Raw genomic sequence first — 17850 nt, 5'->3', positions numbered from 1 at the left:
GATATCATCCTAATTGTTTAACATTGCTTTGAAGACTTTAAAAGTTGCAATGATAAAATGAAAAGAAAAGCATTGGCATACACATTAAGAAAAAATATCAACTACCGCTGTTTGTTGGTGATTATGATTGCCTGCATAACAACTAGAATTTAATAAGGAATGTGGTAAAGAAGAAGGTTATACTATACGCATACAACAATTAATGGACTTTTTTCTCCTCCAACAAAGCATGAGCAAAGTAGAAATTTGAGTAACTGTTCCTAAGAGTAATAAAATACATAGAAATGTTTAATAAAAGAAAGGAATAAGATCTATATGAAGAAAGTTATGCAACAAATAGAAAGATTTGCTTAAACTGACAATATCATAAAATAAGTAAATTCTTGTAAAATTTGTAAATGTAATATAGTTCCTATTCTAAGTTCAACAGGATATAGCTGGTGAAGGGGACTAGGATATCTTAATTTTTTTTTTTAAAGATTTTTTTTATTTATTTTATACAAGCACTGGGGTACAGTCAGAAGCGCTGGAGGGTGAGAGAATTCACCAGAGCCAGAGCGGGGAGCAGAGCAGGCAGAAGGATCGAAGTACACTGCTGAGGGGAGCAGTGGGTGGCAGGAGAGGTCTGCGCGCCATGTGGGACCCTCCTCCGGTGGCCGGGGAGCAGCCAGGGATCGAACCCGCGCTGCAGAGGCTGCGGGCAGCTTCGCAACCCAACGCTCAACCGCTGCCCCACCAGGGAGGCCCTAGGATATCTTAATTTATTTGGAAAGTAAAGACTCAAAAAGAGCCAAGGAAACTCTGAAAATCAACAGTAATGGTCAACTTAGATCATCAGAATATATTATAAAGACACAGTAAAAAAAAAATGTGGTATGAGAATAGGAAAAGACACATACATCAGTGGACTAAAATAATTTAAAAAAATATTTCACATATTCTGAGATGTATTTCTGAGAATGCAATATATGGTCAAGTTTCAGTTCAGTTAGAAATGGAGATGGAACTAATACAGAACTGGGAAGCTGCCATGAAGGAAATAAAAATACTCCTCAGCCCATACTCTGGAAGTTAATTTTACATAAATCAATAGCCTAAATGAAAGATTTAAAAAAAAAAAAAAACGGATGAGGAGAAGGATGGAAAGCAAGCATAAAAAGAAATGTATTTTTTTAAGGAAGGGTATAACCATATTTATATGTTTAAATGAAATTGCTTAAGTAGAAAAATAGAATTCAGTAAAGCACAAAGGATTTTAATTCTTTTAGAATAAGTAACCACCATTTGGAATTCTCTGCCATATAAGAAATTATATTTGCTGTTGCTGTTATTTGAGTATTTTTTAAAGAGTTCAGATAAACGCAATCCTGTTAGTCCTTAGAATTAGTCTTCTTCAGTTAAAATTATTTCTGATTTTAAATGATTTATTTTTTATCTCAAAAAATGTATAAAATTAGTAAAAAATTACTTTAAAAGACTAGTTCATCAACTATCTGGAGATAGATATTAAGATTTTAAGTTATACCAGCTGTCCTCCTCAGTTTTTGTTTTTCAATGAAATTTAAAATGTGTGTCTTATAAATATTCTATATATTAGCTAAAAATAGGTATCCAGACTTTATAAAAGTATGAGATCATTTCTATTTGTGAGCTATATGATTTATTCTTTTAACCTTCCTATTTCTTGGCCATTCGGTATACACACTCACTATTCTTTTCTAGTTCCTGGCAGATATGGAAAATAATGCACTTTTTCGAGATGATATAGAATGTCAGAAACTTATCATGGAAGCAATGAAATATCATTTATTACCAGAGAGACGACCGATGTTACAAAGTCCTCGGACAAAACCTAGAAAGTCAACTGTTGGTACATTATTTGCAGTTGGAGGGATGGATTCAACTAAAGGTATTAAAAATCTTTTGTTGGGGAGAGGAGGAAAAACAAATGTTAATTAGTAACATATATAATCAAAGTATTCTTTAGAGACATGAGGTGGCGGGTTCTAGGACTAGGAAAGGTACAAGGTAAGTCCAGAACACCTTGCAGTGCCAGAAAGTAAGGAAGCACTCCAAGAAGGATGGAGACAGGTCAAGGGACACAAGAAGTAATTGGCATTGCCCAAATCTGGGATAGTTTCAGCATCAAAATAAATAATGATAAAGAATACAACCTAGGAAGTAGATAATTATAGATGAGTTCATCTCAATACAAATAAAGAAGGGAGAAAGGATAAATACCCTCCATTTTGTGTGAGCCCTTGCAGCACCAGGATGGGATGCTGCCCAATTCATTTAATAAAGCCAGTTCTCTAAAAAAAAAAAAAAATTTATTATTCTAATAAATATAGAAGCATAGAGAGAATTAGAAAAATTTACCATTTGACAACCAGCATGATAATAACTCATTCAGTCAAGAATCATCAATGGATGCTGACACAAGTGGGTAGAAGTTTGAAAATAGGGTATTTAGTCTCAAAGTATCACTCAACCATTGCTTATTAGTTACAAAGTGTAAAATAGTATCTTTACAATGGAGAAGCCTGCCACACCACAAAGTAACTAAATCAAAAGTAGTCTTGCCAGTAAGACTAACGGGAAGCTTGTGCCTCCTGTAGGCTGGCTGAGAACTCAGCCGCACATCAGAAGTATTTTTGCCAAAAGTGTACTACCTGAATTGAATCATTAAGCAAACACAAATCCAAATTGAGAGACAATCTACAAAATAATGTGTCTGTCTGTCTGTAGTATTCCAGAATGTCAGTGTCAGGAATGCAAGAGATCCAAGGATTGTTCCAGGTTATAAGAGACTAAAGAGATCTGACGGCTATTATAATGTACCATCTTGGATTTTCTTTTCTTATAAATGCATAATTACGACAGAGGAAAAAATCCAAGTAAAGTCTATAGGTAACAGCATTGTATAAATGTTTGAGATTTTGATGATTGTTATGGTTTATAAGAGAATTTCTTATTTTGAGGAAGATACAGAAACATAATTAGGGGTACAGGGGCATAATTTCTGCAACTTATTAAACCATTCAGAGAAGTGGTCATACATACAGGGAAGTGTGGTAAAACAGACATTTGTGAGATCTGAGTCAAGGGTATCTGAAAGTTTTTGTACCCTTCTTGCTACATTGTTATTAATAGTAACAATATAACCACCACACAGAGTGCCTACTCCTTGCCATGTCCAACTCTTCTCTGACCATATCTCCCAGACTTGATAACTTGGAATTATAATTCATTTTTTTTAGTGCTTTTCATCAACTCTGGCTCATTTAAGCCAATAAAAATTTATTGGAAGGCTATTAGGAAATGCAGGGCCATATCCACAGCCCCCTGCTTCTTTACACATCTGCTATAGATTTTATATCCTTAGTGCAAGCATCCATTTGACTAGCTTTCTGTCTGTCCTGGGCCCTAAATTTCCAAGGACAAAAAGAATGACTATCTGTCTTTTTTGTTTTCTGGGAAATGGAGTCCTGCCTCTCATCAAGGCTCATACATAGAGTGAAAATTCCCCAAACATGAGGAGGAAACTCAAATACGAAATACCCAAAGTACACACTCTTGGATATCTCTCTTGCTCTCTCTCCTCTCACCCCACGTGTCCCCCTCCCTCACTGCTAGAATTCTAATGGTCATCAGGTCGTCTCTCACAGGGGTCTTATTTTTTCAATTTTCCATTGCTACCTTTTAAATAGAGTTAACCTCTTACCATCCTGCATATTGTGATCATGTTGATTTAGTGGAATAGCATTCATTATGTGTGCTAGTCATTATGCTAAGCTCTTAACCAGTTCATTTCATCTTGATAGCAACTCAGAGCTGATTGCTGTTGCCCATTTTTATGTATGAGGATACTGAGACTTAGAGAAGTTAAGTAACTTTCCCAGGATCATACAACTAATTAGTGATGAAATTAGGATTCAAAAGGCATTGGACTCTGAAGACTACTCTCTTCTTTATTAACATGCTACTATTCTGCTCAAAAATCCCAGCAAACTTTATTTCTTACCACATACTGCCACATCAATGTAAATTCCTCTTTCTAGTTTTTAAGACTTTCTGTAATCTGGCCCTTTTTTAAAGGATTGATTGATTGATTGATTGATTTATGGCCTGGGGTATAGGCCAGAGGTGTTGGATTCATCAGAGGATTCATCAGAAACAGAGTGGGGAGCAGAACAGGTGGATCTACTAAAACACACGGCTGAGGGGAGCAGCGGGTAAGACAGGAGAGCTCTGCTGCACCTGTGGGTAGCTCCCTGGCCAGGGATAGAACTAATGCCACAGTGGCTGATGATAGCTTGATAGTGCTGGTATTTTAATCCCTGTGCCACTAGGGAGACACCCCTGCCCCGTACTTCTTGGCCAGCTTTATTTGAGTCTTTCTCAGTAATTGAATAGTCTGACCTTCTATCCTAGTGGCTGTCTTTCCTGGCCTTAATTAATCTTATTTGCAATGTCTTTATAATAAACATTTTATATTAGTTGGCTAGCATTCTGATCCTTGGGTTCTTAGTCCTTCCTATATCTATGTAGTGTAGAATCCAAGAAATAGGTGGTAATGGTTCTATTAGCCTTTATGAAATGTTAGCATATATTCATGCTTCTTTAAAGGTCAATCCTTCAGAATAAACTAGGGAGGTTCCAAGTTTTTACATAGAACTTTGTAATTATTAAAATTTTTTTGTTTGGGAGTATTTACTTTTTTAAGATGTTCTTTCTTTTTTTAAAAAAAAAAAAGGTTTTTTTTTTTGTTCAATATTAGCATAGGAACTTTTAGTTATTATTTCATAAGACTATAACACTGCCTAGTGAACCAGGTCTAAAAGAAGTAACTTCAAACCCAAACTAAAAAATTCTTCAAATTTGGGGGCCTCATTGGTCACCTAGGGGTTAAGTCTCAGCACTGTCACCACTGCTATCTGCGTTTGATCCCCAGGTGAGCAAATAAGATTAATTAAGGCCAGGAAAGACAGCTTGATTAGGATAGAAGATCAGAGTATTCAATTATTGAGAAAGACTCAGAAGTGAAGTTGGTCAAGATTTTGGTAAATCCACCTGTTCTGCTCACCACTCTGTCTCTGGTGAATCCTCTCACCCCCTACATCTCTGGCCTACACATACCCAGTTCTATGCAAAATTAAATTTTAAAAAAATTACAATAAACTTTTAAAAAATTCCTTAAATTTATTAGTGAGGAGAGATGATTAACATTACCTTTTTATTTAATGGAAGGAAAAGTTTGTAACATGAATTTTAGAGTAATGAAAATTCTCATGGCTAAAAATTATAAGGAAAAATTATTCAAGTTCAAATTGATTTTGAGCAGCTACAATGTAGAAGGGACTCTTTAATGCTATGAGAATATAGACATGGAAAATGATTTTAACGTACCGCAAATAATTTAAGAACTTTGTAGGGTAAATTTTTTTAAATCTGTAACATGGGAATATATAATATTCAATAATATATATACAGTAAAATAACACAATTTCTAAAATTCTGGAATTTGACAACAGTATTAGTATTCTAGTGACCTAATTATTACAAATACTTTAGAATAAATGTTTGTCCTTATTGTAATTCTATGAAGATAGCACTGGTTGCATGTTGTATTAGAAGCTCAGAAGAAAGAAGTAAATTTAATTCAACTCTTCATACTGGAGGTTGGATTTTTTTTTTAGAGGGATGGGCTTTAAAACTTATTTTCCTGCCTCTGCCACTCTCACTTAATAGAGATGGGTATTTGGAGTCTTCCCGTTGTTAAAAAAGTCAACACCATGAAGCAATTTCTCCTTAAACTTGCCATACTCAGAGCTTCCAGAGCACAAGATGTGCACTTATGCTCTCCTCCTTCCTGCTAGCAGTAGAGAATATGTCCCTTCCCTCCCTCTATGAATGCCAGCCCCTCACCTGTGTGCTGAGACTGTCCTTCTGCCTCTTCAGGATCCCTCTGTCTCCCGAATTTTCAGCTTCTTTCCTCCCAGCTACATCCTTCTCATTAAATTGGAGCAAATTCAAGTTTTTCCACCTTTAAAAGGAAAACAAAACATCCATTAACCCAGTTAATAATTCCTACCTCTCTTCTTTTTTTTTTACAAACAGAAGAATCATCTATGCTCAGTCTCCATTTCCTCACCTCCCAATCACATCTCAGTACTCTACAAAGGAACTCTCCCCAAAGGCGTCAATGACTCCCATGTAGCTAAATCCAGTAAAACTTTTTGGTCTCCTTCTTACCTTGTCCTCTCAGTAGCATCTGGTACTATGGTATTAGCAGTCATGCCTGCTGTAAACTTCTTTCCCCTCTGGCTTCCATGACACTTTTCCTCACACTCTTGCTTCTCAAGTTTCCCTGACAGATAATCCTTTACACTTGACTTTTTAATACTTGAGCCTGGGGGTATGGTATGCCCTGGAGAATAGAGATGATGTCAGAGAGACATAAGCAAGGACCAGATTTGCAAGGGCTTATTGGAATATAATAAAAAATATTATTTTCCTTGCTCATAGAAGTATACCATTTGTATAATTTCTATAAATCACTCAAGGTGAACTTTTATTTACATAATTTTTATTTATTAATATTAAGGAGCAACAAGCATTGAAAAGTATGATCTCCGTACAAATATGTGGACTCCTGTAGCAAACATGAATGGAAGGAGGCTACAGTTCGGGGTTGCAGTTTTAGATGACAAATTGTATGTGGTTGGAGGAAGAGATGGACTGAAGACTTTGAATACTGTAGAATGCTACAACCCCAAAACAAAAACTTGGAGTGTGATGCCTCCTATGTCCACACATAGGCATGGCCTTGGTGAGTACAACTAGTCAGATTTGCTCACAATATTTGCTCACAATTTGCTCAAATATTACATATTTGGCTTCCACAGCATTTTTATGCTCTTCACCAGGCAGAAGAGAGTGTGGCAGCAACAGTCAGTCACAAAGCATTCCTTCACATGTTCCCTGCAATCTGAGAAGTAGACACAGAGAAAACAAGTTTATATATAAATGGGGCAGCAACAAGCACAAGGAAAAATATGGAATTTAAGAATTTTAGTGCAGCATGATGAACCGACCAGCCATCTTTTAAAATGTGTTCTGTGTTGACAATTAATGTTATCTAACCTATTTGAAATGCTTATTTAAAAGCCTGCAGCACTGCTATTTTTCATCAGTAGCCCCCAGCTTTTATTCAGAAATGAATAAGAAACCAGAAATTTTTTGAAGTGGCACAGAAAATATAATAATAGCAACTTCTCATTCTTTCATTCACTGGGCAGACATCGAATAGCATGTCTTATGTATCATGTTATTGACCTATTACAAATATTTGCAACTATTTTAAATCTTTTCCAAACTGTGATAAATTGTCAATAAGATAAATTCTTCTATCCCCAAATTCATGCCTATTTGCAATGTGATTCTGCAGCTTCTCCTCTCTCATCAATTAAAATGTCATCTTTAAAACCTAGCAGCATATCTGAAGTCATTATTTTTCCCATCACCGTGTAGGTGTAGCTGTGTTGGAAGGCCCCATGTATGCTGTGGGAGGACATGATGGCTGGAGCTATCTGAATACAGTGGAAAGATGGGACCCGCAGGCTCGCCAATGGAATTTTGTTGCCACTATGTCCACCCCCAGGAGCACAGTAGGTGTGGCAGTGCTAAGTGGAAAGTAAGGAAATATTTAAAATTCATTTAAAACACAATAATCTAGATGTATTAAGCTATATCCTGTCCAACAGAAAGCCATGCATAAATAAATCATAAAAGAGAAATACATTGAGTGATATAACCAGACTTTTACTATAGGCTCATTTTTATAATAGTTCTAAATAAAAATAACTCCATATTAAGATAGGCTTTCATGCAACATGCAAGTATTATAAATCTCTGGTTATCATTTTTCAAGTAAAGAAATTTTACATAAATGTTCAATATAGTAAAACTGTGGTAGTTTATATAACTATAAAACTATATTGTCTTTTAAATGTCATATATCTGCTCTCAATTTTTGGTTAAATACTTCCACCCATCTTTTCTCCTGATTTGCCTTGACTTTATTTTTCTTGGTAAATTACTGAAAACTGAATTGGATTTAAAAAGAGGTACTCTCTGTGCTCTCTGCAGCACAAGCTCAATCCCCAGCCAGGAAGCTGACCCCCATGGCACAGAAGACCTCTCCTGTCTCACCCACTACTCCCCTTGGCAGTATATTTCAATAGATCTACCTGTTCTGCTCCTCACTCTGTCTCTGGTGAATCCCCTCAAACCCCCACCCCCCAACTCTGGCCTACATCTAGTTCTTGTATGCATAAATAAATTAAATAAATCTTTTTTTTTAATTTGAATAGAGGCATTGCCAATAGCTTTGGTAATTCATAAATTAAATATATATCTTTTTCAGGCCTTTCCTATAAAATGGAGCCCTATATGACTAGTAAATAAAATTGCTTGTTGTGTGCATTTACTCATTTAAAAATCTTTATCATTTCCAGAAAAACTAAGGAATTGTGTATCATTATTAAAAGTAAGAAAATATAAGTATGTAAATTTAGTTACCTAACGACCTATTAGTTATGACCCAGTTTTGTTATTTTTAGCACTGTTACAAGTAATTGAGAAATAGAGACCCATTTTTTTTTTATAGAGGCATGTTTTATTTATTTATTTGTTTGTTTCTTTGTTTGTTTATACATGCACTGGGTACAATCAGAAGCCAGGGAGGGTGAGAGAATTCACCAGAGCCAGAGCGGGGAGCAGAGCAGGCAGAAGGACCGAAGTACACTGCTGAGGGGAGCAGCGGGCGGCAGGAGAGGTCTGCGCGCCATGTGGGACTCTCCTCTGGTGGCCGGGGAGCAGCTGGGGATCAAACCGGCGCCACAGAGGCTGCGGGCAGCTTTGCAACCCAGCGCTCAACCGCTGCGCCACCGGGGGGGGGCCGAGACCCATTTTTAAATGTCTGATCTCTACACCCTCCTTCATTTATTTTCACTAAAGAAATTAACCACCAAAGAATATAGTAAGAGAGAGAAAAGAAAGAAAACGAAATAGTATCTTCTTGATTTTCTATCTTTGGCACAAACATTTGGGGTTAGCCCATTGTACTATTTTTGTTCAATGTCATATTCCTTAGCCCTATTTTGGTCTAAAAATATTGATTTTTTTTTAAAGATTTATTTTTTATTTATACAATAGCTGGGGTACAGGCCAGAGGTGTGGAAGGGTGAGAGGATTCACCAGAGACAGAGCGGGGAGCAGAACAGGCAGAAGGACCGAAAGCAATGCTGAGAGGAGCAGCAGGCGCAACAGGAGAGGTCTGCCACACCATGTGGGCATCTCCCTGGCCATCTGGGAATCAAACCCGCGCCGCAGAGGCTGCAGACAGCTTCACAGCTCTGCGCTCAACCTGCTGCGCCACCAGGGAGGCCCTAAAAATATTGATTTCTAATAGAAGAGCAAAAGAATAACATTACCTTCACTCAAACCTGATTTCCAGACCTATAATAGCCTGGCTTCAGGCATGGAAATAACTTTGTTCCTTACCTTTTCTTGCTCTCTAATGAGAAATCAATATGTCAGTCTTTACATAAAAATACAATTGAGTTATAATTCTGATACAACCTAAAGATTATATCACAAGCTAAGGATTTTTTTCCTTTTTTTAATATTTATTTTATTTATGCATACAAGAGCTGGGCTGTAGACCAGAGGTATAGGGAGTGGGGGAGTGAGAGGATTCACCAGAGACAGAGTGGGGAGCAACAGGGGGATCTACTGAAATTCACTGCAAAGGGGAGCAGTTGGGCAAGACAGGAGAGGTCTGCTGCACCATGTGGGTTAGCTCCCTGGCCAAGGATCGAACTTGTGCCACAGTGGCTGCTAATAGCTTCATAGTGCTAAGACTTATCCTCTTGCACCACTAGGGAGGCCCAAAGCTAAGGATTTTTAATCTACTAAATATTAAATATTAAGACATTTGATTTTGAAAGTACAGTGTACCTACATTGTGATTACAACTAGTTTGTTTCTGACTGTACTCTCCCATTTAGCTTTCTTGGAGACCTTCCTAATGTTCAAACTAAAATACAAATTGAGCAATGTCACTTTCTCACTTAAAAACTTTTGGTAGCTAATTTGACCAAAGTCTCTTTTACATCTTGCCACTGTCCACCTCTCTAGATCCGCTCTCCTCTACCCATGCATTTTATATTCCAACAAACTGATATGTGAAAAATACATTTTGTTTCTCATTCCTATTACCTCTTAATTACCATTTTATCTGCCTTATTTCCCTCAGAGTTCTACTTGGCAAAGTCATAATCCTTGAAATTTGTTCAAATCACCTCTTGAAAACCTACCCCAGTTCCCATTTCCAGCTCCTCATTCTCCCTACACTTGGTATACATTCCACCCTTAGCACTTTTACGGTACTTAATTTGTGTATAATTATATTGCAGCATGTACTATTCCATTATTAAGCTATTTATGTAGATCATGGTCTTGTGTAACCTGGCTCCACTTTTTGTTCCTTATATCTACTCTAAGGAAGGATGTGTTAAACCAGCATTTTTCTAAGCTTGCTTTAAAAAGTAGAGATGATTTAAAATATTTTGTTGGTTTCCATTTCTAGGTACATAGCCAATTCTGGAAAAATGTTCAAATTATGTTGTTAGCTTTTTTTGTAAGTATGAAGTGGGTTAAAAAATTAATTTTGCATCTTCTTTCTACCAATACTTTGTGATTTAGAACAAATCTTTCCTGTGTCTCAATTTTTTTTTAATGTATAAAATGAAAAGCCTGCATTAACTACTGTTTTGTTATTTCAACTTATTTTACAGTGCTTCCTGGTACAAAATATAGTTGTTTCTTCCGGGAAGAACTATTTCTATGTTTTATGACATTCTGTATCTTAAAATTTTCAAAGTGTTCAGATTTTTCTTTTGCCGTTTTGGCAGAAGGAAGCTTTACTTCGACTTCTGATTGCTCAAACCACTTTAAGCCACTGGCTGGCAAATATTTGTGGCAACGGAATCTCTTTCAAATGAAATCTTACAGAATTCCTCAATATTTAAGTCAAATGAAAGTTCAAGTTTATTGTAATTTTATTTTGAATTTATAAGTTTGAGGCTATATGTTATTTATGATAAAAAATCAATGTAAAAAGTAAAACTGTTTCAAAAAACACCCATATTATCACAATGTTTTGTTTTGATTGTGCATTATGAAGAAAATCCTGACTCACCAAGAAATGAAAAATGTAACAGTATTTTACTTACTAGACCAGTAGAACTAGAATCTAAGGAAATTCTTCAGTTAAACTGTTGCTCAAGTAGTTTGAAAGTAATAGAAATTTTTTTTCTATGTAAATCTCAAACAGTATCTACCAACCACTTTGCATTCTTCATCATAATTTTAAAAGTCAGGCAAGACCTAAGTCTTATTCTTAAATACATAGTACTATACTATCACAATTTGACATAATATTTCTCTTTTATTGAACTACTGTCATTAGGAAGAAAGATGAGTTCTGAATCTTGCATGACATTTAATTAAGCCAGTTCATATTTTTGAAAATTAAAACTACTTCTTAAAACTTGAATTTCAAATACTCTATTTTTGGGACACTGTCAAATCCTCAACAGAATCCTATTCTTACAATGCAGTTTGAAAATCACTGGTTGAGATAATGATTTTTCAGAGTATTACCAATAGAGTTTAATCCTCAATATTTGTTCAGTAGAAATGTTTTTGTACACTTAAGATCTCCTTAAAATGCCACTTTCTAAATGAATACAAATAGAGGCAGAATTGTTTTTTCTCCATAGCACATTTTTACCAAGTATGACCATTCTTCATATCATAGCACTTTAAATTTGAATATCAGTAATCCCCTTATAGATGGCAAAATCCAGGCAGATATAGGCTGAAGAACTTGCTAACAGTCAAAGCTAGTAAGTGATGGAACCAGGATTCAAACTAGAGCATCTGACCCTGAGCGATGCTTTTCCTCACTGTACTACACCACTTTTCACAGGGACAACCCATGAATTCACAACGAGGAGAATAATGGTACCCTAAAATCCATCAGTGTGTATATGTGTGCATGTATGTGTGCATTTTAATTAAAGATATTCTCTAAATGTTGATACCTTCTAATACTCTGATTCATATTTAAATAATTATTCTACCAGTTATTAAAGATGAGAACCAGGGGCCTCCCTGGTAGCGCAGGGGTTAAGATGCAACCTGTGAAGCCATCCACAGCCACTGCAGCATGAGTTCCATCCCCCAGCCGGCCAGGGAGCAACCCACATGGCGAAGCAGACCTCTCCTGTCTCGCCCGCCACTCCCCTCAGCAGTGTATTTCAGTCAGTCTGCCTGCTCTGCTCCCCACTCTGTCTCTGGTGAATCCTCTCATCCCCCTGCACCTCAGCCTATGCCCCAGCTCTTGTATGCATAAATAAATAAATCTTTAAAAAATAAAATAAAGATGAGAAACATTTAATATTAAGACCAATAACATAAAAAGTAGTTTTTAATAGATAAAAATTTTAATGAAGTTTCAAATAAATTTTAATTCTCATACTATTAATATAGTTTAGGTGCCTAATATATTTACATGTTCAAAAATTTAAAATACCATATATTTTTAAGTTTAGAGTCAAATTTTAGAGTACACTGATAATGAATTAAAATTAGTCTAGGCAACAGGTCATTAACATTTATTTTACATAATTTATGGTATCATTTTATTACAGTAATTTAATGATCACTGGTCATATGTACACTATTGTTTCAAGTTATCCTCATATTCTCCTATTTTATTATTACAATTGCATCCCAGATGGCTGGTGCAGCTACTTACCAGTATTACTTTGTTCCTTGCATGACCCCATATAAGTCTCTTAACTTCCATGAGCCCCACTTTCTTCCTCTGTGAAGCAGGATATAGTTAGATTAATAGAGGTAAAGTGCCTACCCTGTGGTTGGTGCATAGTGAATAACAGTAGCACTATCTCTTTCCTTTTATAATCAAATCCTATTTTAGCTGCTTACAAACTAAGGCATGGTCTATTTATACATCTTGTTTTCTCTATTCTGAGACATATTTTAACATCTCTAAAATTGCAATACATCTTATAATCAATGGTGACATGTTAAACAGATGGCAGCTATAAAAGGGTTGTCATTGCTTTCGTATGAGTTATGTTTTTATTCTTTATATGTAGAGTGATATATACATATATATGATAAATGACATGTAATTGTTAGCATATCATCTTTCTTAATGGCACATAAATTATGACAGTTTGTCTTATAATCGATGGTACCTTAAATTCAATGAAATACCATAAGAATGATTTCTTTCTCTTAAGTATAACAGTAGCACTATTTCTTATGTATCATTGTTCTTTTTGTGTTTATTCTTTTTACAGACTTTATGCAGTTGGTGGTCGTGATGGAAGTTCTTGTCTCAAATCAGTTGAATGTTTTGATCCTCATACTAATAAATGGACCCTGTGTGCACAGATGTCCAAAAGGAGAGGTGGAGTGGGAGTAACCACCTGGAATGGACTGTTGTACGCCATTGGGGGGCATGATGCTCCCGCATCCAACCTGACCTCCAGACTCTCAGACTGTGTGGAGAGGTAATTTCCTTGAAGGAAAACTAGGAGTTAAATAAAGATGCCTACACTACACGTGTGTGTGTGTGTGTGTGTAAGAGACACTCCCAGACAAATTAGTATTTTTTTATTAAGGATCCACCACATGCAAGGCAGTTCCATAGGAGCTTTATAAACAGTGGGTTGTCTGCTCTAGTCAGCTCTTGATATGTCAGCTAACAGCCGAATTTGAATGCTTCTCTCATCATATCATTGCTTGCTTCAACTTTATATTAGAAATGGCTGCATAATATATTAATTGAATCAGAGGATGAACATTTACTATTACCTTTTTTCCTACTGGACATTGTAGAAATAAGAGAAAAGGAGCTTGATGAAAAGAGCCCCTTTGGGGCCTCCCTAGTGGTGCAAGGGGTAAAGCCTCAGCACTACGAAGCTATCCGCAGCCTCTGCATCACAAGTTTGATCCCCGGCCAGGGAGCAACACACTTGGTGCAGCAGACCTCTCCTGTCTTACCCGCTGCTACCCTCATCACTGTATTTCAGTAGATCTGCCTGTTCTGCTCCCCACTCTGTCTCTAGTGAATCCTGTCCCCCCCCACACACACACCTCTGGCCTGTATCCCAGTTCTTGTATGCATAAATAAATAAATCTTTTTAAAAAAAAGAAAGAAAGAGAAGAACCCCTTCAGGGGCTGGAGGCTAAATAAAAAGGGAAAGGATAGGGAAGTTTCTAACACATTTTGATATAAAATTCAATAATATGAGATAATAAAATAAAAATCTAATAGGTTGAAAGCCTAAACAAGTCATCCAATATGGCCTTATGAAACTTGAGTACAGAGCCAGATACAGAACCTAGTGTCATCAGCGGAAGTAGTTCAGGCTCCCATCTATTGTGTTCAATCTGTTTCAAGGAATGGAAAGAATTGAATGGATAAAGAGGAAGTAGTGTTGATAGGAGCATGTATGAAAGGAACAAACAAACAGAAAGGAATACGGTTCATTCAGAAAACTAAAAGGTGCCACTGTAAGCTGGGAAAAAAAGGGTGATGAAGAGACTAGTAGAGTGTGGCAGAGATAGGGACAGAGTCTTGAGGCCTTACTAAGAATTTTGAATTTTTAAACAGCAATGAGAAGTTAGTGAAGGCATGTGTATGTATCACCTAAATTATAAATGATTAGACGAAGGATAAAAAATGAAATGATTGTTGTTCTTTGAGAAAGCAGAAAAGATATATCTTGTATTGGGGAGAAGGCGATTCAGACTATGCTTAATTATAATCCAGGAAATGTGAATATTGTGAAAACAGTGTCAGCCCTGGCTCTAAACTTTTCTTTCAGATATGATCCCAAAACAGACATGTGGACTGCAGTGGCATCTATGAGCATCAGCAGAGATGCAGTGGGGGTCTGTCTACTTGGTGACAAATTGTATGCTGTTGGAGGATATGATGGACAGACTTACCTTAATACAGTGGAGGCTTATGATCCCCAGACAAATGAGTGGACTCAGGTATGGCATTTCAATTTTCATTTTCATGCTTACTGATTTTTTTAAAGCTATCCTTTTTGGTAAAATAAATCCTCTCAATTTTGTCCAATATTGAAATCTATAATATAACAAGATAAAGTCATCTCTTAATTAAATGAGAAAATAAGAGGAAATGTTGCATTTTGTAACATGATTAAAATCCAAAATTACCTTTAAAGTGTAAGTTTATATTCAGAAAAAATTATTAGTTGGTCTGCCAGCATTTGCTTGCTGGGAATTGATGAGATGTTCTAGTATTGATAGAGTTGATAGGAACACAAGACAGATGTAAAATAAGGAAACATAGACAATAAGAAATAAAGATAATGGTTAGAAAAATTGAACCACTTACCCACGCATGACAAGTAATTTTTAAATACTCATGCCACTGATATTTGAGAGCACATCAAATGTCTGGTCATAACCTCATAAAGATGGCAATCCTAAATTACATTTCTAAGTAAGAAACTTAACCTGGCAAGCTATTAACAGAAAGAATTCCACTGTGGCTATTACTAGAAGGGTCTGGCACATCAGAGAATAATCTTTTGAGATCTTTGTTTCCATCATCACTCAAAACAAAATCAGGGATTTTGTGCCGCAACTCAGTATCTGACATCAAAGGCATCAAATATTTAGTTGAGCCAAAGTTTTCTACAAGAAGCAATGGTTGAGAAAACAAAATGCATGAGATTCCCCACTGCTGTAGTACTTAACTATTTAGGCAGGTAAGATCCACATGTGTAAGGGGAGAACCCACAATAGAGCAGTTGGAATGAAGTGACCCACAATGTAGGCAGTAAGTGGTTATAGAAACTCAAGCCAAGAGAGAAAATGATTAAGAATACTTCAGTGGGAAAGAGGAAGGATTTAAGCTAAGGCTTAATGAATTGGTCCAATTCAGAAAGATAGAAAGAAAGGGACACCATGTAAGAAAACGTAAAATAAATGAGACTGAAGAACATGCAAGATTCCTTGGGGAAGTGTGACTGAACTTAAGAATTCATCTTGAGAAGAGGAAAGTTTCAAGTAGAAAGAAAAAGTGAGGTCAGGCTGGAGAGAGTTAGTGTCTTGGAAAAAACTGCTAATTACAAACAGTTGTTTTGATTTAGATACTTAGCAGTTATTCCTAGAATACTCTAAGTAGATGTGGTTTTAAAAATAGTTATTCAAGGAGATAAAACTGATCAAAAAAAACTGATTCTCATGGAGAATAACTGACAGTTCTCTTAAATTGAAGACCTGTGTGTTCTTAAAATTCACTCATTGGCCTGAGTGGAAAGGTACATCAAACTAATGAGCAAATCATTTTACTATCATGAAGACTTGATAGTACGTTTTTAGTACTTTTATTAATCACTTCCTTCTAAATGATAGTATTTTAATTGTCGTAGGTCAAAGTACTCCTGCTTCACATACAGTGTTGTAAACCAACGTTACCACAATTAAAAATTGAATAAATAAAAACTTGTCCACACTGTCCTTTCCACTATGAATTGCCCATTATCTAGTGTACTTTTAAAAAAAAAAAAGTGAAAATTTTTAAATTATTCCTTATTCATAAATGAAGATTATATTCTCTCCCCATGCTTCTATCTCACTATTATAGTCACCACATTTTTTCCACTACTAAGGAGTTGGATGGGTGGTATTTATTATTTGTTTATTCTGATAAAAAGTAGTAAGTAACAAGTGTTACACTTTTCATCCATACACAGAGAAGTCAGTTAACCAATGTGAGGTTACTGGTTCCTGTGGAATATGCAGGTCTCAGGGTCACAGTGTGTTGTGTATGCTCCGGCAGCCCATCTTTTACAGGCCTCTCTAGATACTATTTGATATTTTCTCCACATTGACTACAAATTTAACTAACATATTCAGCATTTCCTAATGTCCATGTTGTGTATCACTTTGAAGAAAATATTGTGTTTCATGTAGCACAATTACTGAGCTATTTTTAAAAATCACCTTTTTCACATCCTAGCTAAATCATTGAGGTGTGTACCTGAAACTGGTATGTTATATGTCAATTATGTCTTAACCAAAAAAAAAAAAATCACCTTTAAAAGGGAGTAAATACTATATAATCATGTGGTATACCCAAAACAAGTTAGCCTATGGAGTGTTGACATCAACAGGAGTTCTTGGGGAAAGGGACCAGGCTCAAGACAGGCTGAGGATGCAGGGGTGCGGGGCAGCTGGTCCTCACCAGCAAGTATGGACAGCTTCAATATTACACTAGGGACATGGAATTATCACCCATCTCGACTACAAACCCAATACATACGTCCTTTTGTTTCTTTTTTAGGTTGCTCCACTGTGCCTAGGAAGAGCTGGAGCTTGTGTTGTGACTGTAAAATTATAACTTAGTACTTTGTTTTCTAAATGAAGATATCTTCTTCCCTTATGAATTTGCTATAATTATTCTACTATCAATGGATCCATATTTAGTAAATGTGCAATGCCACATTCCTGGGCACAAAGTGCCTGATCACAAAGAGAAGATATTAGATACAAGGGGAAGAGTGGATGAACCAGGATTTGGTACTTTCACTTCATAGTAAAATCAAAACTATAGCTGGGGCATTGTGAACATACATTCCTGACATAAAATAGGAGGAAAATGCACTTCTCTTTAATACCCAGAGTTAACTGGGAATTTCATTT

At 36.1% G+C, this 17850-nt stretch overlaps 1 protein-coding gene across 4 annotated transcripts in view; it reads left to right on the top strand.

Moving 5' to 3' along the window:
* KLHL5 (kelch like family member 5) overlaps positions 1 to 17548 on the top strand; it is a gene marked incomplete at both ends in the record, with an annotated part of 47476 nt that extends 29928 nt beyond the window's left edge. For all 4 annotated transcript variants that reach the window (XM_084232894.1, XM_084232893.1, XM_084232891.1 and 1 more), the window contains 6 exons: positions 1723 to 1909; positions 6608 to 6832; positions 7534 to 7696; positions 13461 to 13673; positions 14994 to 15165; positions 17492 to 17548. In XM_084232894.1, the coding sequence (XP_084089020.1) occupies positions 1723 to 1909; positions 6608 to 6832; positions 7534 to 7696; positions 13461 to 13673; positions 14994 to 15165; positions 17492 to 17548 (1017 nt within the window). The remainder of the gene's footprint in view (positions 1 to 1722; positions 1910 to 6607; positions 6833 to 7533; positions 7697 to 13460; positions 13674 to 14993; positions 15166 to 17491) is intronic.
* Between the last annotated feature and the right edge of the window lie 302 nt (positions 17549 to 17850).

This window comes from Talpa europaea, assembly GCF_964194135.1.
Source record: "Talpa europaea genome assembly, chromosome: 5".
NCBI lineage: Eukaryota > Metazoa > Chordata > Mammalia > Eulipotyphla > Talpidae > Talpa > Talpa europaea.
The sequence above is the reverse complement of the archived record's forward strand: the minus strand, read 5'-3'. Positions and strand labels throughout refer to the sequence as shown.